The 22,241-nt window shown below is 46.1% G+C and overlaps 1 protein-coding gene across 10 annotated transcripts in view; it reads left to right on the top strand.

The window, feature by feature from the left end:
* syne1b (spectrin repeat containing, nuclear envelope 1b) overlaps window positions 1-22,241 on the top strand; it is a 103,718-nt gene that overhangs the window by 13,249 nt on the left and 68,228 nt on the right. For 8 of the 10 annotated variants that reach the window (XM_061695647.1, XM_061695638.1, XM_061695642.1 and 5 more), the window contains 40 exons: window positions 393-485; window positions 904-1,070; window positions 1,210-1,406; window positions 1,543-1,652; window positions 2,325-2,357; window positions 3,400-3,507; window positions 3,591-3,728; window positions 4,249-4,413; window positions 4,799-4,911; window positions 4,980-5,148; window positions 5,221-5,317; window positions 6,072-6,274; window positions 6,578-6,742; window positions 7,157-7,309; window positions 7,941-8,084; window positions 8,848-9,015; window positions 9,090-9,248; window positions 9,340-9,504; window positions 10,514-10,648; window positions 10,731-10,889; window positions 10,972-11,180; window positions 11,441-11,549; window positions 11,659-11,823; window positions 12,549-12,716; window positions 12,793-12,969; window positions 13,047-13,187; window positions 14,046-14,206; window positions 14,276-14,426; window positions 15,277-15,504; window positions 15,816-15,914; window positions 16,025-16,212; window positions 16,365-16,488; window positions 16,571-16,737; window positions 17,940-18,093; window positions 18,758-19,383; window positions 20,228-20,407; window positions 20,645-20,795; window positions 20,878-21,036; window positions 21,504-21,686; window positions 22,037-22,138. In XM_061695647.1, coding sequence (XP_061551631.1) covers window positions 393-485; window positions 904-1,070; window positions 1,210-1,406; window positions 1,543-1,652; window positions 2,325-2,357; window positions 3,400-3,507; window positions 3,591-3,728; window positions 4,249-4,413; window positions 4,799-4,911; window positions 4,980-5,148; window positions 5,221-5,317; window positions 6,072-6,274; window positions 6,578-6,742; window positions 7,157-7,309; window positions 7,941-8,084; window positions 8,848-9,015; window positions 9,090-9,248; window positions 9,340-9,504; window positions 10,514-10,648; window positions 10,731-10,889; window positions 10,972-11,180; window positions 11,441-11,549; window positions 11,659-11,823; window positions 12,549-12,716; window positions 12,793-12,969; window positions 13,047-13,187; window positions 14,046-14,206; window positions 14,276-14,426; window positions 15,277-15,504; window positions 15,816-15,914; window positions 16,025-16,212; window positions 16,365-16,488; window positions 16,571-16,737; window positions 17,940-18,093; window positions 18,758-19,383; window positions 20,228-20,407; window positions 20,645-20,795; window positions 20,878-21,036; window positions 21,504-21,686; window positions 22,037-22,138 — 6,483 coding nt within the window. Of the gene's footprint in view, window positions 1-392; window positions 486-903; window positions 1,071-1,209; window positions 1,407-1,542; window positions 1,653-2,324; window positions 2,358-3,399; window positions 3,508-3,590; window positions 3,729-4,248; window positions 4,414-4,798; window positions 4,912-4,979; window positions 5,149-5,220; window positions 5,318-6,071; window positions 6,275-6,577; window positions 6,743-7,156; window positions 7,310-7,940; window positions 8,085-8,847; window positions 9,016-9,089; window positions 9,249-9,339; window positions 9,505-10,513; window positions 10,649-10,730; window positions 10,890-10,971; window positions 11,181-11,440; window positions 11,550-11,658; window positions 11,824-12,548; window positions 12,717-12,792; window positions 12,970-13,046; window positions 13,188-14,045; window positions 14,207-14,275; window positions 14,427-15,276; window positions 15,505-15,815; window positions 15,915-16,024; window positions 16,213-16,364; window positions 16,489-16,570; window positions 16,738-17,939; window positions 18,094-18,757; window positions 19,384-20,227; window positions 20,408-20,644; window positions 20,796-20,877; window positions 21,037-21,503; window positions 21,687-22,036; window positions 22,139-22,241 lie in introns of those variants that run through there. The other 2 variants (XM_061695639.1, XM_061695645.1) reach the window with 2 other exon arrangements.

Here is a 22,241-nt window from a genome sequence, read left to right as displayed (position 1 = left end):
TCGCTCGATACAACAAGAAGTTATCGTAGAGTGCGTCAGGCCTAAAATCCTGGAGGTGCGCGGGAAGATGGTCCAAAGCTAAAAACCGTAGACTGTTGGGATATAAATCAGGTTTTATCAGTGCTAAGAGAGTTAGCATAGCCTAACAAGAGCATGCAACCCACGATTGCATTACATCGCTGATATAATATGAGCTGCTAGCCTGTGCCGATTACCCACCGATTGTTCCCGTCGTGCCTTGTATTGATTTTGTTTGTCTTGCACATCAGAGTTCCAACGTCGAAGCTTGCGCTATCATTTGGAACCATGTTAAACTTGAGAGGCCTTTTTCGGGCCGCATATTAGCAGCAAATGCTATCCTCGAGGTCTCTTACAGGGAATAATTGTTTCAGATCAAACTGGTTAACATCCACGCCACGGACATCGCAGACGGACGACCAGCCATCGTCCTCGGGTTGATATGGACCGTTATCCTCTGTTTCCAGGTATCGTGAACCCCGGTTTTACCTCATCCTACATGGCTTTAACAGATTTTAACTTCTCAAAGCACACCTTTAAACGAATCATTGTTCTCCATTGAGCTGTTCCCCTCCCACAAATAAAACAAGAACAAATTGTGTGTGTTTGAGTTTTTAAAGAAGGAAAAATAGCACCGTGCTGTGTACTTTATCAAACCATAGCATAACAACATCATATGCATCACGATTTAATGCAGCAATTCAATTCATTGTGCTGCTCCGTCTGATGTGCTCGCCTTGGCCCCTGGGAGGCAGTATCATGCAGTCTTGCAGACACAAACGAAGAAGAATAGTACTTCTACTACTATAAGTGACTCAGTAAGATGTTGTCATTTTTCGCAGAAGATAATGCACGATCGCCTCCAACCATCTTTTCCTTGCTCAGATTGAGGAGTTGACCAGCAACCTTCCAGCCCTCCAGGCCTTGTCCACAAGCAATTCCTCGGTGGAGAGTTCCGAAACTGGGAGTCCTCCCATGAAGAGAAAAGTGGTCAAGTTTCAGGGCAACGCCAAGAAGGCCCTGCTCAGATGGGTGCAGTGCACCGTCGCCAAGTATGTCCAAGTATCGACTTTTTTTAGCCTTTTTTTCTCAGCCGCTCCGCCGTGGCAAAATGACATGTAGGGTTTGTTTACGAGTGGTGCAATCGGAGATGGGAAAAGGTCCGAAAATGAGTCTCGATCTGTTCCTCAGGCATCACGGGATCGAGGTGAGGGACTTCGGTCCCAGCTGGCGCGACGGAGTTGCGTTCCAGTCGGTGGTGCACGCCGTCCGGCCCGACCTGGTGGACATGCAAGCGGTGCGCCGCAGAGGCAACAAGGAGAATCTGGAGGAGGCTTTCTCGCTTGCGGAGAACGAGCTGGGCATCCCTCGTCTGCTGGACCCAGAAGGTGCCGGGAGTGCCGTTGTTGTTAGATACTCTAGAACAGGAGTGGTCAAAATTTGGGGGCATGGAAGAAATCTTGCGTTTGAGAACCATTGCTGTAGCTCGGTCCCGTTTGTTGATTGTTTTTCGTCACTCCGCAGATGTAGACGTCGACAAGCCAGACGAGAAGTCCATCATGACGTACGTGGCTCAGTTCCTCAAGCACTACCCGAACCCTCACCACTCGGGAACTGACGGACAGCACGAGGAGGTAGGAAAGGCAGAATGTGAATACAAACAGAATGGAATGATTTGCTAAAGTCATTTAGTTGACCAGCAACACATTGGCTACCGTTTGGAATGTTCCAAACTACTTTCATGGAGGACTACAGAAATCGGGAGTGTATTTACTGCCGAGAGGGTTTGGATTCCAAGTTAAAAAAGGTCTCTGAACAATTCATCGATTCTCAAAATAGATTAACTTGATCGTGAACTTGATAATGGATTAGTTGCCGATTAATTCATTGTTGCACCTCTAGATGTAGGTTTACTGTAAATCATTGCAATCTGTTTCAAACTATTTCCCAACATTGAAACACATTAGTTGCCTCATTTGTGTGCGATATCGCTCGTTGAACGTCGTGGCAAACATGCAGCGCTGCGCTTTGTTGTTGTGCACATGCTCTGATCTCACCGCATGAACACAACAAATCTGTTTCCCATCACCGCCGAGCTTGTCGTTTGATTTCTCCATCCGCTCGTGTGCACATGAAAGCTGCGCCTCGGCTCCATTCCGACCTTTGCGCTGTCGGTTCCCGTGCTTCAGGGTGAGCGGCGGTGTCGCGGAGCCGCGCATGCCGTCTATCTTCTCCGCCCGGCTTCCTCGAATGCCTTTTTTCTCTGACGCATCTCTTTTGTGTGCTTTGCCGCCTTCCCCGGATAGTTTGCCCCTCAAGACATAGAGCAAATGCTTGAGGTATGTTGGGCTCCCTCACTAGTATTCGGTAGCTTTTCAGTCTCTTAGCCTCCAACGTGTGCTGTTTTCTCACTAATCTTACCCCTCGGGGTGTTTCTGGAATGTGGATTCACGAACCGAAAGCAATCACAGCGCACTAATGTTACAGCCTCATTCCTAATGGAATTAAGTTTTTGTTTTTTTTTTTTTTAACCCCTCGAAATTCTACAAACAACATAAAATAATGGCAACATGAAAAAGAAGCGTTTTTTTTTTTTTTGGGAGAAGAGCAAATTTCTTAAAAATAAGAGAGGAAAGAAATCACATGCACATAAGTATTCACAGCCCTTGCCATGAAGCTCAAAATTGAGTTCTGTTGCATCCTGTTCCCACTTACAGCACAAGAGTCAATCTGGCGGCCTGGGGGCCAGATCCGACCCGCCACATCATTTTATGTGGCCCGCCAAAGCAAATCCGAATTGCTCATTGTGTTCTGGTGTAATACCATTGAGATGTTTGCAAGCATTTTTTTTTTGTGACCAATCCCCCTTGGAAAAGAAATGTAATAGTTGCAAAACATGTTTTGATACGCTTCTGATTTCAAAACTGGTCACTTATCAATGTGTTGTGTATACTGCATGTAATTAGAATATATGTGGGTGTGTCTGTGAGTGTGCGACAAGTGCAAGGCTCGTAAGTCAAGCCTTCTGTCTCTGATTGGTTGTTTTTCCTCAGGCGTGTAGGTTTCATGTATATCAAATTAGAGGAACAAGATGGGCCCAGAGATGGCTGATTGCTTTGAAAACTTATGTACATGTGATTTTAATGCATTTGCAAACGTTTCATGTTTTAATTACGGGGTGTTTTGTGTAGAATTTCAGGAGGGGGGGGGGGGGGGATGAATTGCTTCCATTTTGGAATAAGGCTGTAACATCACAAAAAAGCAGAAAAAGTAAAGCACTGTGAGTGCTTTCTGGGTGCAGTGTATAACAGAATGCCGGTTAGTGATAGAAAGCAGGCGGAAAGCGTTGTAATCCTCTCACGCAATGTGAAAATGTGACAGCGTGAGGAGCGCAAGATGCTGAGGGAGCTGAAAGTTTTCCTGGACCAGCTGGAGAGAGACGTGCTGAGGGCCCAGGCGGCCGAGGGGAATCTCACAGACAAGTATCAGGTACGCGTCATCAGTATACGCTGGAGAAACTCGGTTCCGGTCGCGTCCGTCTGCGGCTCTTAACCGCACGGTCTTTTCCGCAGGCATTCAAGAACTTCCGCGTGCAGTACGAGATGAAGAAGAAACAGACGGATCCGCTGCTGCAGCCGGTCCACAAGGATGGAAAGCTGTCCGTGGACCAGGCTCTGGTCAAGCAGTCGTGGGATCGCCTGTCCATCAGGGTGGGTGGGATTCTGTTGCGTGAGCGGTTTCAAGGAGACATACAGGGCGTCCAGACTACCACAAAGTATTTGGTTCACTCTGGGTCTGCAGGATTTTGTATTGTCAATACAAAATCCTAGAGGTAGTGAAGTCAGTATGGACTGCTGGAATCATTTGGTTAATCCCCTAATCCCAAATCATGGTTCAGCATTTGCATATTTTCTTATAGTGAGTCACTAAATAGTTGAGAGGCTGCGATTCCTCTGTGTGTGAACATTTTCTCGTTCATGTTAAAGGCCGAATCAGAGCTTGCAGTTTAAAATGATGTTTTCTCCAATCATTCCCTTGGCTGAGCTATTGTAATGTGAACACAAAACTTTCCTGGAGGACAATCCTTCATTTGTATAAGAGAGGGCATAGAAACACTTCTCCAGCTTGTCTACTGTAGACCTTTTCCAGGAACGTGGACTTGTTTTGATGGTGAGAGCTTATTCTGTTTTTTTTTTTTTTTTTTTTTTTTTAAATGGGTGTCATTTACAGCTGCTGGACTGGCACATCCACCTGGACAAGTCACTGCCGGGTCCTCTGGGCGTGATCGGGGCCTGGTTGCACAGAGCCGAGATGGCCCTGAGGGAGGACATTCCCGTCCAGCATGCTCACGAGGAGACGGCTAACGTTCTCCGCAGGAAACTGGAGCAGCACGAGGTCAGCTTTGTTCGGACGTTCGCCTCAGGTTCACTTGAAAGGAGATGATTTTACGGGCCTGATTCACTGAGATCTCAAATAGCAGGTGCTCAATTGCGAAATCACTCTGAGGGACCTGCCTTTCCGACGCAGCATTTAATCATGCAAAACCAGCAGCCACCGCTATTCGTCTCTGGTTTTATAAATCACATTGCATGTGTTAAATTCATCCATTTGCTTTTCTTCTCCCGCTCTTTTGTACATTCGAGTAATAGCACGCAAAATGAATTGTGTGCCAATTTTGCCCTTTGAACAGACTTCGATCAGCTTCCATCAAAGTTTTCGTGAGCATTTTGTGCTGCTTTTTCCACGAGCATTCTTTAACAAATCAGACCCTACGTTGCAGGAGGTGTTAAAAAACTTGGAATCGCACAGGCTACCTTTCCAGCAGATCCACCGAGACAGATCGGTCAACGGCGTCCCGGTTCCGCCAGAACAGCTCCAAGATATGGCCGAACGGTGAGACGTCTGGGATCTGCCGAACGAGCACTAGCGAGGGAAAAATCAAGCACGTCTTCAATCTACAGGTTCAATTTTGTGTCCACGTCATCGCACGGCCACTTGATCAAACTGGAATTCTGGGAGATGAAGTATCGGCTGATGGCCTTTCTACAGTTGGCCGAGTCCAAACTCAAGTCCTGGATCGTTAAATACAGCAGGCGGGACTCGGTGGAGCTCCTGTTGCAGAGTTATCTCGTGAGTTTGCCGTATTGTTGCTGTGGCGGAGGCACGGTGCAAACGGTTTCATTCGGACCTTCATTTCTCCAGACGTTCATTGAGGGCCACAGGTTCTTCGAGCAGTACGAGATCCTCTTTTCGGCACTCAAGCACGCAGCGGACGTCTACGTCAAGTCTGACAGTTCTAGTAAGCCTCTTTTATCGCACATAATAAATACCGCAAAAGTTGGAGATGTTGAGGTTACCGGGGAAATTTCAGGGTGAAAATCATTAGCCCGTGCAAAAACTGTTGGATGACATCCTCATCCTTATCCACACTGAGCGTTGCCATGGTGATTGATCACTTTAGTCATTCACTGCCAAACTCATTTTGTTCTCAATTCCTACACTATCAGTGACCTCCTTTTCGTCCCCCCCGCACTTCCTAATTGGAAGCCGTTACCCAGGGTTGAAACCCTAAAGAAGGTCATATTGAGTTCAAGGTTATAGAGTTCATTTTAGGTTGATCCATAAATTTCACCCAGAAGCCCAATATCCTCCAAACATTTGTGAGTAGTTTGTGCCACGTGCCGCCTGTTGTCGGTCTTGTCGTAAACAGATGACGATTTCATGTTATAGGGCCTAAGACCTGTAACAAAGGTAAGTCCAAAAAAGAGAATGGTACCTTTAAACCTGCTCGTGGGGGGCTCCACTTTCCCCCCTTCTTTCTTAACACCACAAATAATTCTGTTCATGTTCATGGTCGACGACACCGAACTAACAAAAGAAAACCAAAAATACAGAATCACATTTTGGCATCACAGTGCTTGAGCACGTCAAGCTCTCAGTTCTAACGTCCTGGGGTTCGAATTCATAGAAAATGAATGGATGGAATATGGCAAATGACATTTTCCACATGCTTTATTTCACCAAACTTGATTCATATCCACATACGTACGTAGTTGACGAAGCGGAGGGCGTGTGCAAATTCCTCGGCGACGCCACGGCCCAGTGGAAAAACCTGGCGCTGGAGGTGCGCAGCGTTCGTAGCATGCTGGAGGAGGTCATCTCCAACTGGGAGAAGTACGGTGGCACGGTGGCGGCCCTGCAGGCCTGGCTGGAGGACGCCGAACACATGCTCAACCGATCCGAGGGCGCTAAGCGCGTAAGTACGCAGGTGACGGTTGACCCCAAAACAAGTCGTCTTTGTGATTGGTGAGCAAAAGGAGCATTTTTCTTTCACCCCACCAAAGCAAAAATGTCATGAAAAGTATATGAATAGCAAATGTACAAGTAATTGATATCTCCATGAAAAAGGTTTATATTTTCCTGTAGAGGCTTCAAGCTGTTTATTGCTGCTCCTGGGTGAAGTTTAGTGTCAAACTAAAAAAACAAAATGCGGCGTCAGCGGATCGTGTCCATTTGTGCGGACACAAAAACAGAAACGTGTTTTTTCATTTTGATTCAGGAATTTTTTCGCAACCTGTCCCACTGGGTCCAGCAACACATGGACATGAACGACGCCGGCAACTTCCTCATCGAGACCTGCGACGACAGCGTGTCGCGAGACCTCAAGCAGCAGCTCCTTCTTCTGAACGGCCGATGGCGGGAGCTCTTCGTCAAAGTCAAATACGTAAATGAAGCCGCTCTGTCCGACGTCTTTTTTACACTTCAAAGCAGAGGTGGGGGATTCGAGTCACATGACTTGAAGTCAGACTTAAGTTTCCAATTGTAGGACTGGTGCAAACAAAGTAATACATAGCACAGAAATTGGTTTTGGAACATTCAATGATGATTGTGAATGTGTTAGTACCGCGAACTAACACAAGTTCCGTTTACTGAGTGCAAAGTGGCAAATGTAGAAAAATCTGTTTTTTTGACTGAGCAAGATTATATGATTTTACTTTGACCCAAATAACGTTTCGACTCGCTTGAAATTTATACGGGGACCCGACTCGACTGACTTGATTTTTGCCACTAGTTTGGGACTACAAATTGAAGGTTAAGACTTGAAAGTAGGAGTGACCGTCTGCTGTTTTGTTGGCAGTACGCGAGGGCGGACGAGGTGGACAAGTTGAGGCATGACTACCAGGACGGCATCAACACTTTGAAGATGTTCATGGACGCCACCGATGAGAAGTTGAACGCTGCCGTGCAAGTGTCTTTCCTCAACGTCCGCGCATTTGCTCAGGATGTCGAGGTAAAGGGAGGCACTCGCGCTTTTCCTGAGCCGAAAAGGCAAACTGTAGGTTTGAAGTATCTGTGTAGATTCTCAGTCGTCTAGGTCACGGTAAGCCGCGAAAGTTGAAACGAGGCGACCGACCTCTTCTTGGTTGCTGAAGACCAAGACCTCGACATTGGCGTGACAATGCGACCCCTGCAGAAACGTATGGCACAACATAAGAGGCTAGCCTCCTCGGGTCCAGATTCAGCCGTTTAAAAGCCTCTAAAAAAACAAAAAAAAAGAAGGGACATGGCGTTGAGGACAACAATGTCCCAATCTGGACAGATAGGACCGCTTACAACAATGTTCTGACATCTCTCACCCAAGGATCGTCTTACTCCATGAGAAAGGTGACCAGCCGCTAAAGAGCTGTTTTGCCACGAGGTGGGTGAACGACCCGACAACCCTTATGTGACCACGCCAGCAAAGGCATAAGTAGCTGGACTCCACGCCTAAAATGTAGAACTGTCGAGGCCCTTTGGATTAAAGGTGAAACGTCTTCAACAACCAAGATGAGCCCAGATGCCTCCGTTCAACTTTTGCGGATGTAGCTGTGAAGGCACCCTACTTTACTCGTCAAAGCCCGCCCCCTCCCTCCCTCCCGCAGGAAATCAAGCACAAAGTGCCGGCGATGGAGGCGGCGTGTAAGGCGGCGGGTCGCAGCGCTCAGCTGCTGAGCAAAGACACGGCGCAGGATGAAGTGGCTCAAATGACGACGGTGATGGCCTCCATCAAAGAGCAGCTCGGCAAGGTGCGGCCATGGCAGGTTTATGCGCAAATGTTTTTGAGTACAGGAAAGCAAAACAGAAAAAAAAAAAAAAAAAAAAAAGAAAAGAGGGCCAGTTGTCTCACTGCAACCCTCCCCTACCTTTTCATTCATTCTCTGCCATTCGTTTTCAAAACAGAGTTCCTCATATTGCCTGCAGCCATTTGAAAGCATTCGGAATGATCGTCCAAGACCCACAGAATATTGTTTACTGTCCCCATAGAAGCATCGTAACTACCAAAAGAAAGTAGGCTCTCTTCTTTCACCCCCAAAAAAGTTTCTCTCGTTTTCCGTTCTTTACTAATCGGAAGTAGCACATGGGTTGGTTTCGCCAAAAACGGCGTCATCAGATGTTTTCCTCCTGATACTAATTGTGTCTGCAGTCCTGCATCTGGCAGGAACAATCGTGGCCATCAATGGGCGAAAAGGTCATGAATGCACGTCCAAGGCATTTGCGGTTTTTAGCAATCGTACCGCAGTGACATAACCCAAATCTAGAAGCTGGCACACGCTTCAGTGTACCATGCTAATAAGGCAGTAGTGAAGTCTTCATTTCAGTCAATATTTGGACGCCACAAATTTGGAAAGAAACAACCACAAATTCAAAGGTTTTCAGACGTTCAAATGAAGTGGACGTGTAAAGGTTGTTGCGCATCCTGAAATTTCACCCGAAAGCCCAATACCCCCAAATTTTTGTGAGCAGTGTATTTCGTCATCTTTTTTCTTGCCTTTGCCCTCACGCCATCAGGTGAGAGAGCGATGTCTGCCTCTGCTGAAGGAGTCTCAGTCCCTCTTAGCTCCCTTGGAAGAAATGGAGAAGAACATCACTGGGTTCTACCAGGCTCTGGAGAAGGCCAGCCATGTCACGAGCAGCACCGACTCCGAGGGGCCCGTGGACTTCAAACCGAAATGCCAGGTGACCCTTAAGAAGAGTTCAACCCATCCATTCACAGCGGCGTCCGCGTGGGGCTGACGCCTTGTTTGTCGCAGGAGCTGGCGGCCGCCACGCAAAGCTGCAAGAAGTGTCTGCTGGCGATCGAGAGGAATCACCAGACCATCCGGAAGCTCGTCGACGCCAGTAAAACACTGCAGCACATGGACATGAGTCTCCTGCAGAAAAGAGTAGCCGACCTCCAAGCCTCCTCGCAGGTAAAGATCCCTCCGCTCCCGTAAAGGTAATGGTGCATCTGAAGTTTATCTAGCAATGTTCCCTGACAGCCCAATTTTGATGTGCACGCAGGCCATGTTCAGGGAAGCGACCGAGTGGAGGAAACGCGTGGAGGCAAACAGCAGCCTCGTGAAGAGATTTGACGAGTCCCGCTCGGAGCTGGAGGAGGTTCTGAAGATGGCGGAAAGCTGTCTGACGGAAAGCGGCGACCCGGAGGAGCTGCTGAAGAAGCACACGGTGAGGAAACGGGAAGGTGCCGTACACCCGCGTTTCCAAACACCCACATGGAACTCGGAGTATGCTACCTCAACACCCAGTCCGGTTTTGTACGACTCTGCCTTATCGGATGTTTTGGGTTCTTTTCTGGGTTATTCTTATTATCCTTCTTAAAATAGATGATGAAGCTCCTGCGCATCCAAGAAAGTGTCCGTCAAATGTGTAAGGAGATTAGGAACAGTGTGACTGATCTATTTCTATTTCTTATCATTTGATTGCTTCAAGGAGGCATTTATTTGTTGCAAGTTGATTATTTGAGGGAGATGTTTCATTTTTGCAAGTTGCTGATTTCTGCATTTGAAGGTGTTTTGTTTGTTAAGAGTCTGATCATTTGAGATGATTATTTGTTTGGCTCGCTTTTTGAGGGAGGTATTTGTCCTAAGTCGATTTTTTCTTTGAGGGAGGCTTTTGTTTTTGAAGTTGATCATTTGGGGGAGGTGTTGTTGATTATTTGAAGTTTATTTGTCTTGAGTGGATGATGATTTGAGGGAGGCATTTCTTTCTGAAGTTGATGATTACTTGAGGGAGGTGTTTATTTGTTGAGAGTTACTGATTATTTGAATGTGGCGTTTATTTCTTTTGTTGCTGATTATTTGAGGGAGGTGTTTATTCGTCTAAAGTTGAGTTTTTGAGCGAGGCGTTCGCTTGAGTTGATGTTTATTTCAAGGTGTTTGTTTCCTAATGTGCTGATTATTTGAGATGTCCATTTTTTATGAAGTTGATGATTGTACAAGGGTGTTGCTCATTTGTCGCAAGTTGCTGATTATTTGAAGGAAGCGTTTCTTAAAATGGCGATTAACTGAGGGAGGTGTTTATTTAGCACAAGTTCATTTAAACAGTTATTAAGTTGATGGTTTGAGGTTTCAGATTTCAAAACAATTCTTTCCATAGGAAATAGAAATAGGGTATTTACTGCATGAGGGTATTTACTTCAACACATCCACAAGCAGGCGGTTTGTGGTTTTGGCAGGAGTTCTTCGGGCAACTGGACCAGCGCGTCCTCAACACGTTCCTCAAGGCTTGCGACGAGCTCACCGACATTTTGCCCGAGCAGGAGCAACAGTCGCTGCAGGAAACCGTGCGGGCACTGCACAAACACTGGAAGGTGAGTTCACGAAATGAAAGTGACCGGCACTGGAGAGATTTCTCTCTTGACTCGTGACTCTTTGCTGACCTGGTTTTGCCAGGACGTCCACACCGATACTCCCTTCCACCTCCTCCGCCTCAAAGCGGAGGCGGAGGGGAGCAAGCTGGCGCTGTTGCTGCAGGAGTGTCAGGCCGAGGTGAACCGGGAGATCCGGCACCTGGCCGGCACGGGCAGCGAGAGGCTCATCAAGGAGCACCGGGTGAGCGACCAAGTCAGTGAAATGGCTATCACCTTCTCAGTTGAGTTCACTGAGACCATGATGCACCCGGGTCCCCTTTCAGGCCTTCTTCAGAGAAAAGGGACCTCAGTCCCTATGTGAGAAGAGGCTGGAACTGATGGAGGAATTCTGTGAGAAGCTCCCCGAGGGCGACTCTGCCCACCAGACCCTTGACAAGTCCAGGAAGGACTACTCTGAGGTCAGCGAGGAGATTGAAAACACCCATCAGAAGCTAATGCAGCACCCGGACAAATGGAAGGACTACAATGCAAGGTAGAATCATCTCAAATGACGGTTTTCCAAAGCATGTGAGGCACGCCTCTCCTGGCGTGGCTTCAGCCCTTTTACACTACTCACAAAAAGTTAACAATATTGAGCTTTCAGGTCCAATTTCAGGATGAACCTAAAATGCACTCTAACCTTTACAGGTGAACTTCTGTAAACGTTTGAATGCAGATGTCCAACTGTTGAATGTTTCAGTACTTTTTAGTGTGTATTTGTACCTTGACCTTCATGTTTGTGGCATGAAACAGATATGCTGAGCTTTCCTGTTGGTTGATATCTAAAGAAAGCCAACTTCGACTCCTGAGAAACCGGGCGGGCGACCCCAGAAAATACTCTCAGGTCAAGGCTACCATCACGGTAGTTTTGCCTCACGTCAACCTCAAAATCAAGCCATCCAGCAAGCGGGCCACATTTGACTTTCACCATACGCATCTTTAATTTTGCTTCTCGCCGTGTTTTGCCACAGGAGCTGAGGAACGACGCCGAGCTACAGGAGGGCAACCTTTGCTGGCTGAAAGCACGGATGGCCTTCCTGATCGAGATCTGCGCCGACAGCGACGCACAGAGGCAAGGAAGTGCCCTCAGCAAACTCTCGGCTGATTTTAAAGGTCTTCTCCTGTCTCTCATTGAGGTGGGTAACTATCCCTGCAACGTAACACCTGCGCTGCGCCATTTACAACGTGCCCAAAAGCACCAGGTAACCTTTTAGGATAACAATCCAATGTCAAACTCAAAGGCAGAGATTGCCACATTTTTCCCGTGACTTCTGTTCAAAACTAGTGATCCATCATAAAAATGATAATAATTCAAATCATAGGCAGCCATATTACATATTAGGAAAGACCAGAAGTCTAACAGCCTTGTCCTCGATGCCACTCTTCCAGTCTGTAGACAAACACGGAGAAGCTCAACATCTGCTGAGAAGACATCATGGCTAGTTTAAAAAAAAAAAAAAAAAAAACTAGTGCAGTGTAAAAGCAACTTTGAGCACCATTCAAGCAGTCTTAAGAAGACAAAATATTGGTGATGCATTCTTCTGAAGAGAACTTCATTTTAAATTTCAAATTTCAAAAACAATAAATCTGTCCCTGTTCACACAAAAGAGAAGCAGTTAGTTTGGCATTATGTTCCCTTCACGTGCCGAACGTGAACCGAACCGTGACCGTAAAACGTTCCTAACAGTACGCAACTTAAAACATACCTAACAGTGATTTTTGGCATTTCTGTGGGCAACTATAACAAAGAAAACAAGTTTGACATGCCTGTCATCAATGTCCGTGTTTTTTTGGTTATCAACTCCAACCATGCAAAAAACAAATGTCCTCTTCTTCATCGTACGCCTTCGGTGCGATTTAGGCTGAGAAGATGGTCCTGGCTGTGGGTGACTGCGTACAGTTTAGGGAAGAAGTGCAGACAACATTGGATGATCTTCTCCGAGTGCAGAAAGAAACTCAGGTGGAGGTCTCCAGAATCCTGGATTGCCCCACTGTGAGAGAAGCCCAGCAACTACTGCTCGTTCACCAGGTGTCGTGCCGCTAAAAAGATCCCCGAAGAGCTTTCACATTGGAAGTCCTAACGGGTCTAAATTGTGTCTGCCTAGCAACTCCTGAAACGGCTGAAGCTGAAGAGGAAGGATGTTCAGCAGCTGATCAGTAGGGGGCAGCAGCTGCAGGCCGAGGAAGGCCCGGGGGAGACTCTGCAGCAGGATTTGCACAGTCTGGAGAACACCCTCAGCAAAATGGAGCAAAACATGGATTCGCAGGAGCAAAGCCTTGAGGTGGGCTACCGCGAGGAAGACTTTTTTGTATGTGCGATACTCAGTTCGTATTCACAGTGATGTTTTGTCATCGTCAGGTCACACTTGCGGCCTGGCGGGAGTTTGACAGCCAGCAGGAGGCAGTTCGCCGGTTTGTTAGCAAGGCTCGATGCACAATGGAGCGAGACCTGAACTTCAGTAGTCCTGAGAGCCTGGCGGTAGAACTTGACCAGGCCAGAGTGAGTCGAACTTTGATCTCTCTGAAGGGGCCACAATCGTCCACCATCAATAAGGATCTATTGAAGGCCCGAAATTTGAAATCATCAATATCGATTTTAAGTGAGCCTGTTTCAGCACGGGAGACATTTACCCATATCAAAAGAGCTGAATTTTGTTTTTTTAACCAATTTTGATCAAATTGTTTGAAAATGACCCTCTTACTTTGCAAACAAAGAGTTGACTAAATGTCCCAAATAACCGCGAAATGGAAGCTTCAAGCGCGGTTCATAAAGTTACAAACTTGAAGCTGCTATTTAAAAACATGAGCATGTAAATGAAATAAAACACTGGCGGTCACTCGTAAATTGCAAGATATTGTGAATTCCAAATTGAAACCCAAAAAATAATGAATTGTAAATGACCCTCGTGCCAGAGATGGCGGACTTCCCTATTCTAGCTGCCCGGCGGCTCATCCTGTGGCGTGAGATCAGGTGGTCCTCCTCCGATTGGCTTTCCTTTTTTCTCCGATATCTTTTTCTTTGCAGCCGCCTTAATATCAAACCACATTTTCTTCACCTGAGCCGCGGTGCTAATTTCAGGGGACTCTGCATTGACAACCTCTGAGCTGGAGGCCAGGGTATCTTTTTTTTGTTTGTCATCAAGAAACTCATGCTGAAAAAAAACATTTTCCTTACCTCCACACAAGGAACATTTTTTTCCCACTTCTTTTCATTTTTGGGGCCATCTTTAACACCCGATCTCGTGTCATGAATCCGACGGCGATTTTGCGTATACATTGAATATTTCTACACATTTATCAGTGAACGAGGCCCAGAGACGCTTGAATAAACACATTTTATTTCCATTTGTGTGAACAGATGCTTCTGAAGCAATGTGAAGCTGAAGCCTCGCACATGAACACTTTGCTCAAGAGAGCCACGGAAATCCAACTGGGCCCGAAGAATAAGACTCTGCTCCTTCAGCAGGCGCGTTCCCTCAGCAATCAAGTGGACAAAGTGGAGGCCGGCCTCAAAAAGGAGTACGCTTATTTCAAGACTGAGCTATTTCTTACTTTTGCTCTTTTGCAATGTCTGCTCTTGTGCTCTAGTGTGAAAACCGCAGAGGAAATGAAGATCAAGTGGGATCGGTTCGGAGCCGAGTTTGAAGCATTTTCCTCGTGGATATCTGACAAGGAAAAGCAACTGGACACCTTGAAGGGTTCCAATTTGGCACTTGAGCAACAGATCAAGACAGTGAAGGTACTTCAACCCACAGACAGACAGCATGTCCTTCTCCGGTATCGGACTTCCTTTCGCGCTTTATGACGTGTATGTGATTCTTGAGGTGTGCAGCGCTATGCGGTCTAAGTACAGTTAGACCGCAGTAACTGTACAGTGGGGCCTCGAGATACAAGTATAATTCGTAATTCGTTGAGCACGCTCGAAACTCAAAAGCTCAAATCATCTTCCCCCGTTGAAAGGAATGGAAACGCTTTTGATCTGTTCCAGCCTCCCGCCCCCCAAAAATGTAATGTTTTTTCTTTAATAAAAAAGTAGAACTCTATATCATACTTACTATACTATAATATATATATATATATATATATATATATATATATATATATATATATATACAGCAATGAGAATAATTAAAAGGAAATACACCGTTTTTGTCACACTTTCTCCTTCAATTTAATTCACCAGCGCCACCTGGAGGCAGTTTATGACAGACATGCTGATATGCTGTTGTTTGTTGTTCTTCACAGGGGATAAAGAATATATGAGAGTATTGTTGTATTGTCTGTCTACAGGGTTATAACACCGCCACCTACATGCTAATCATTAGCTTCTATCGATGGCGTTTCCCGTGGCAATAATCGGCTTGAAACCTCTCTTTTGAAGAATATTTACTAATTCAATCTGGAAAAGTGCCAAAGCAAAAAATCGGACGGGCGACGGCTCGTATTTCGTAAAACTAAGTCGAGTCCCTCTTATCTCAAGGCGTCACGGTACTTTAACCACGTTAGCCATGAGCTAAGGATTTTTTTTTTTTTTTGAAGTGGTTCTTGGTGCGAAACGTTTGAGAACCGCTGTGTTACCACGTGTTCAGGATGTGGCGACAGAGCTCCGGGAGCGAGCTGAGGTTCTCCCTCGACTGGAGGCGGACTCCCAGGACGTGGCCCGCTTCGTTTCGTCAGGCGAGGGGGCCCGCATCAAGTCCCGCCTGACCCAAATCGGCCGCTACTGGGACGAGCTGAGGGAGAGCGTGCGGCAGCTTGACGGGCAGCTCCAGGAAAGCTCCTCACACCGGCAGAAGTTTGCGCACAGCTTCCAGGAGGTGAAATGAATGATTCTGAAAAGTGTTTGGCCGACGAGTTGGTTGTCTCCAAACACTCTGGTTTCCTCCCTCATAATAATAATAATCAAAAGCTGTTAGGTTCATTGAAGATTCGTACTTGCGGCACTGAAAGAACTCAAAATCTTGCCGAGAATATTTGTTACTTCTAGTCAAAACGAATCAGATTACACTTAAAATAAGACTCCATCCATCCTTTTTCTTATCCGAGGTCTGTTCGAGGGTGGCAGCAGTATAAGCTAGACTTCCCTCTCCCCAGCGATTTCGTTTGACAATCATTTCTGTTTTTCTAGGCACACGCATCGCTCTGTGAGCTACAGTCCACGCTGGAAGACCCAATCAAGACATGCAGTTCCTCATCGGACACCTACAGAGCCCTTCAAAACCACGTGGTACGTGATTCTCACGTTGTGATATCGTTGAAATTCACAGCCCCCATAATCTTTATGCTCAAAAGCTGCCAACGTGGACCAACTGTCCGTCTCGTGTGCCTGTCTCCCAGGACGTCTCTCAGCAACTGGAGAGGCTGAAGGGAACCTTGCTCTCCCTGTCAGCCGGCGCAAGGCGGCTCAGAGACAGAGAGCAAGCGGAGGCCACTGTGAAGGAGCTAAATACCAGCTTTGAACAAAACACTCAGGAAGCCAAGATCAAACAGGGCACTCTGGAGTCCCTGCTGACGGTTTGGCAAAGGTAAGAAACATACTTATGAGTCTAATATCTGGTACCTTGACTTTGAGAATGGCTTTGATAAACCAATTCAACTTGTAAGTCAAGGTACCACTGTATCTTTATATGAAATCGTTCGAGGCATGGTTTCCATTGTTTGGGTGGACTGGCTGCAGGTTTGAGAAACAGCGCTGCAACTTCATCTCCTGTCTGGAGAGGAGCGAGTGTGCCGTCAAAACAGAGAGTCGATGTCCGTCGGCCGATGAAGCAAAACTCGGCAACGAGCTGCAGGACGTGCAGGTATGTTACACGCGTTTTCGCTTAACCTGAACCAAAAGCAAACGTCTGTTTTCGGAAATAAATGAACTGCTTTTCCTTTCAGGCATTGCACTCGGAGGTCCAGAGTCTGGGGCCCGCTCACGCTGAGCTGATGTCTATCGGTGCGTCTCTTTATCAAACTGCTCCGGACGACAAAGCGAGCCAGCTGAGGGAAGAGCTCGACGCGCTGCAGACGAGACTGCATGCCCAAAATGAAGCCCTTCCTAAAAGGTAATTAGCCACACATTCATTCAGAAGGCCACATCGCTCTCGCTTTTTTGTTTTTTCTTTTTGTATCAAGTGACTACGAGCCGTCGTTCGGACGATTTTCTTGTCTTTGACTTGCGAGCGCATACTTGACATACGAGCGCTGTATGGCGGCTCTGAACTCAACTCACTTCACAATAAGCAGCGCTTTGACAAATCGTGAAAAGTTCTTAGAAAATCGAGACTTCCCAGTTGATGTTTACTGTCAAACCAAACATCAAACGAAGAGAATTTCAACTTAAAAACAACCACATAGCTTAGCCTTCCCGTCCACTAGCTTAATGTTGACTGCTAGCATCTATGTTGCAATGTTATATCCCCTTGAGCAATGGAATGAACACAAAGGGTGCAGTAATACATGTCGAAAGTACTCAGAGTCATATTCTTTATCATCTGCTAAGAATTACTAATATTAGTATCATACTAATCAGCCAAGAGTAGTTGAGAAATCTCAAAGAACAGTGTATCCATCGGTCTTTTTTTGCCACCAGCTCTCTGTGAGAAGTTCCATATAGATAAAATGGACTTTCCCGATCTTCCGGACTATAAATCGCACCAGCCAAAAAATGCATAATAAAGATATATAAGTCGCACTGGAGTATAAATCGCATTTTTTGGGGGGAAATTTGGGGAACAGACATTTCATCTTGAAAGGCAATTTAAAATAAAAATAGAACAGAGAACAACAGGCCGAATAGGTGTACGGTATGCTAACGTAACACATTCAGCTAGCGTTACGTGACCCAAAAACAACGAACTGAGAACGTGCCTGGTATGTTAACGTAACATATTAACAGTTTTTCAGATAACTATAGGATAAAGAACATGCTAACAACTTTACCAAACCATCAGTGTCACTCCAAATCACTAAATCCAATGAAATCTTCATCCTCGCTGTCACTTCTCAACAAGTCCGCCAACTCCGGAGGTAGACGATGCACCGCTTCCTCTTCTACGTCGCTTTCGTTGGGCCTAGATCGGTTGTCAGTGTGAAAATAACGTGTGAAATTAAAGGATAATGTGTTAATAATTTCACATGTCAATCGCTCCAGAGTATAAATCGCACCCCCGATTTATAGTCCGAAAAATACGGTACTCAAATGTACTTAACCTAATGATACCAACTCAGGAAATTGTGGTGTCATTTATTATTTTTTGTCCTCCAGAATCCAGGAGCTCCAGAATCACCTCGGCCTTGTCGAACAGTTTGACCGAGACCTTCAGAAATTCTCCCAGTGGAGTGAGACCATGTTTTGCAGTCTACACGCCGCTTCTCAAATCAGCATTAGCGACCTGCCCTCGGCCAGCACACGAGTAAATGTGAGTGACGCGTGACGCATCCAATCAGCAACGAGCTTTCCAAGTACAGCTATCATCCGTTCTTTCCATTTTCAACTGGCAAACCGAAATCCCAAAAATGAAGAAGTGACCTATTATTTTCGGGACCCGCTGATTCAGATTTTTATTCACAGATTTTTCTTCAAATGTATTTATTTTTTCTTCCTTTTTCTTTTTTGGGTGCAACCAACCCCGAAAACGCTTATTGGCAGTTAATCCCCACTTTGTTAAAAAAAAAAAAAAAACATTTCAATGCAATTATTTGCAGATTTTTGCTATTCACAATCCTTATCCCCTGCGAATAGAGGGAGTCCACTGTATTCAAATCATATTCAGTCCTGTGGCACATTTTTCATATTTTTGATTTGAGATTCTTATTTTTGCGTTAGATTAAAAGAAATACCAAAATCATCTTGATTTTTGATTGCCAAATTGAAATGGAAAGAACGAATGAGACCACAGGATAAATTCAGTCTTGTGGCCTGTTTTTCCATTTTTCAGTATTTTTGATCTGAGCCCAAAGTTCAAATTCAAAATCTGGTGTTTGAAAAAATGTTAAATTAAAAAACAAATATAACAATCATGTTTTCAGATTTAGATTTGTGATTGCCAATTGGAACTGGAAAAAAGAACTTTCCCTTGGCAGGAGACCCAGGCGGCCTTACAGAAGCAGGCTAGTTTGAAACAGAGCTTAGATCACCAGGCGGACCGTCTCTGTCAAGCCTGCGATCCCGGTGATGCGCAGCTCCTACGTAGTCGAGTGGACAGCTGCGTCCAGCCCTACTTGGAGGCTCGGCACATCGTCCAGTTGCAGTCGGAGTGCCTGGAAAGGCTCGGGAGCTTCCAGCAGACGCACGGCGCGGCCGCGGTGGTGCTGCGAGGCCTGCGGCAAACCGTGGAGAGCGCCGGGAGCTGGGATCGCGGCCGAGGGGAGGAGCTGCAGCGGGAGCTTTCCGCCGTGGTCCCGGACGTGTGCCGGCTGGAGACGCTGGCCGTCGACCTGGACAGCGGCCTCTGCAAAAGCCACCTGCACATCGGCGCCCAGGAAGGCGCTCGAAAGTCGTGCCGCACGCTGGCCGATTCACTCAGCGCAGAGCTGGATGCTGTGAGGAACCTGTTGGGGACCAAACAGAGCGAAGCAGAGGCCCTGGGGGCTCTGTGGACTTCCTTTAGCCAGCGGAGAGAGCAGCTACTCAAAGCTGTGGAGGACATTGAAGAAAAAGCCGACCAGCAGAGCTTGAAAGAGCCTGGCCTTCTGGCTTTACAGCAAAGGTAACAACACGCTGAACTCAAAAGTACAGTGGTGCCTTGAGATACGAGGGAGTTTTTCGAGTCGTTCGGGTGATTTATTTATTTATTTATTTTTTTTTGGTGCTTTGACTTGCAAGCAAAAACTTGAGATACGAGTGCTGTATGGTGGCAGTGACTCAACGCACTTCACAACAAGCAGAGGTTCGGCTGACAGAATTGGTGAACGATTCAGCAAAAGAGAGGCCGCGAGCTGTTTTTTGCCACTCCCACTTGAAGTTGACTGTCAAACTAAACAGAAAACAAAGACAATTACACCTTGTTTATTGAAAACAACCAAATAGCTTAGCCTTTAACTCTGCTAGCTTAATGCTACTGCTTAACAAGATTCCATTGAGGCGTTAACGTTCATGCTAAATAGCGGCGTTATAGCTCTTTAAGCAACGGATATTTGAACACAAACGGTGCAGCAACACGTAGACAGACAGCAGTATTCACAGGCATATATTCTGTGAAGAACGACTAATATTGGTGCCGCACTGAGGTTCTGCAACTGAGCAGCTGGGACGGTGTCCGTGTAGAGTCTGTCTTATACTGCCCCCAGGTGGCTAAAGTGGGCACAACAGAAGGAGCAGCATTCAACTGAAGCAAATAGTGACATTCTTTTAAATGAAATGAATGACTATTTTTCTAATTAAAAACATTATTTATGATTTTGTTGTTGTTTTTTTTTTTGGGAGGAGGAGGGCGGAACGGATTAATGGGATTTCCTCTCATTCCAACGGGGAAATATAATTTGAGATGCACGTTTCATTTTCCTGTATGGAAAAAGTCAGGGTTACACTGACCGCATTCTTGTTTGTGTCAGGTTGCGCTTCTTCAATCAGCTGGAGGATGAGCTGCAGTCCCACCAGCACGAGGAGCAGTGGCTGAGGGACAAGGCGGCGCAGCTGGCTCAGCGAGACGCGGAGCTGGCCGGGGAGGCCCTGAGGGAAATCAGCCTGCTGGAGACCACGTGGGAGGACACCAAGAGGCTCATTACAGAGAGGTACTGCGGAGTCCCGCTATTCACGGGGGTTACGGACCTGGCCCGACCGGAAATAGGGCAAAAGTAATACTCTATAGTATATAATTGACACCCGTTATAATTGCATTGAAAAATATATACGTATTTTTCCAACACAAACAAATTATTCAGTGAGCACCTCCAATAACTATCTGCAAATTTGAATAATTTTAACTGCAAGAAGACTGAGTGAGTGGCTGTGATTTGTGTGGTCAACAGACAAGAGCAGTGCAATGTTCTTGCTGAGCTCATGAGAGAATATCAAATGCGGAAATCCGCCATCAGCAGCGTTCTGGAGAGCACGGAACCTTTGCTCGATATCAGCTCTGTTGTGAAGGACCATGAGGAAACCAAGCGATCCCGAAGCAAGGTCACAGCAAAGTCGAGTTGTTCTTAATTTACCGTCGGTCAATAGATCACTTTATTGAGAACTCCCATTCCTCCATCTCTAGCATGAAGCGGTGAAGACGGAGATGGCCGACAAGCAACAGGAACTGGACCGGTTTTCCAGCAAAGGAAAACAGTTGGTGATTGAATTGAAGAAGGTGCCGGAATGTGACTCGCAAATGGTCAAAAAGGAGATGGAGACGGTCGTGGACCAGTGGCTGGACGTACGTAAAAGAAGTCAGTTGTCAGAATCCGAATCAGAATCGTCTTTATTTGCCAAGTATGTCCAAAAAACACACAAGGAATTTGGTCTCCGGTAATTGGAGCCGCTCTAGTACGACAACAGGCAGTCAATTGACAGAGAACACTTTGGAGACATAAAGACATTGAGAAGAACAGCCACTGGGCAATAAAGGGTTGCTCGTTATCTGCCAATGCCGGTACATTTTTGGTTTTGGTTTTATTTTTGTCATTTTTCGTTTGTTATTTGTTTTGTTATTGCACTCCGGAAACTAAAACACTAAAAGAGACCAGTGACTCACAAACAACACAAGTGTGTGCCATGGGAAATTATCCAATTTCATTTAATTGATCTGAAAAGTATTATTATCTAACCATTCTTTGTTTGGTGGCGTGCAGTGAGATTTGGGTCAAGACCCAACGAGACGTTGACCGAATCGGTTTCACGTAGGTTTCGGAGAGGGTGGACGACAATCTCCTCCGCCTGAAGCAGACTTTCCTGCTGTGGGACGATGTGCGGCAAATTGCGGATGATGTCGAAAGCTGGACGAGCAGCCGCGTGACGGAACTGAACGAGAGTCTGAGCAACCTCAATGACAGTCAAAAGGTGTCAGCGAGGCTCTCTGAGCTGCAGGTAAGATTTTGTTTTAAGCCAGCCATACCTGAAACAACATGCTCCAACTTGCCGGGTTGAAGGATATCTTGATTTTATTTCTTTTTCGCACGGTGTAGAGCAATTCAGGTGCTTTAATACCCTGCGATAAGTGAACTGCAATATAGTCAAAATAATGAAAATTGAGCGTATCAATGTATCACTGTGTCGTAAAACTTTACAAAGTGGCTAATAGAAAAGTCGTAATTGTTCTTTTTACTGGTTGTGACATGTCCTTGCACTTCCATTGACAGTTGAGAGACTTTCCTTGAAGATTTTATCCAATTATCCTCCCTGCTAATCACAACAGCAATGACGCTTCACATCAACAGGAACAAATAGGCGAGAAGGAGCTGAGACTTGAAAGCCTGCGCAGCAAAATGTCAGAGCTGAAGAGGGGGAGTCAAAGTCAAGAAACCCCTCCGAAACTACAGGTAGGTAGAAAAAGAAAGCACTAGATCAGCGCTCTCCGACCGCTTTTGCGCCACTAACCGGTTCCGCATCAAGCAACATTTTGATGGAACGGCAATGTTAGAA

The sequence above is a fragment of the Phycodurus eques genome, chromosome 14 (genome assembly GCF_024500275.1).
Source record: "Phycodurus eques isolate BA_2022a chromosome 14, UOR_Pequ_1.1, whole genome shotgun sequence".
NCBI lineage: Eukaryota > Metazoa > Chordata > Actinopteri > Syngnathiformes > Syngnathidae > Phycodurus > Phycodurus eques.
This window is presented reverse-complemented; position numbering and strand designations above follow the sequence as displayed.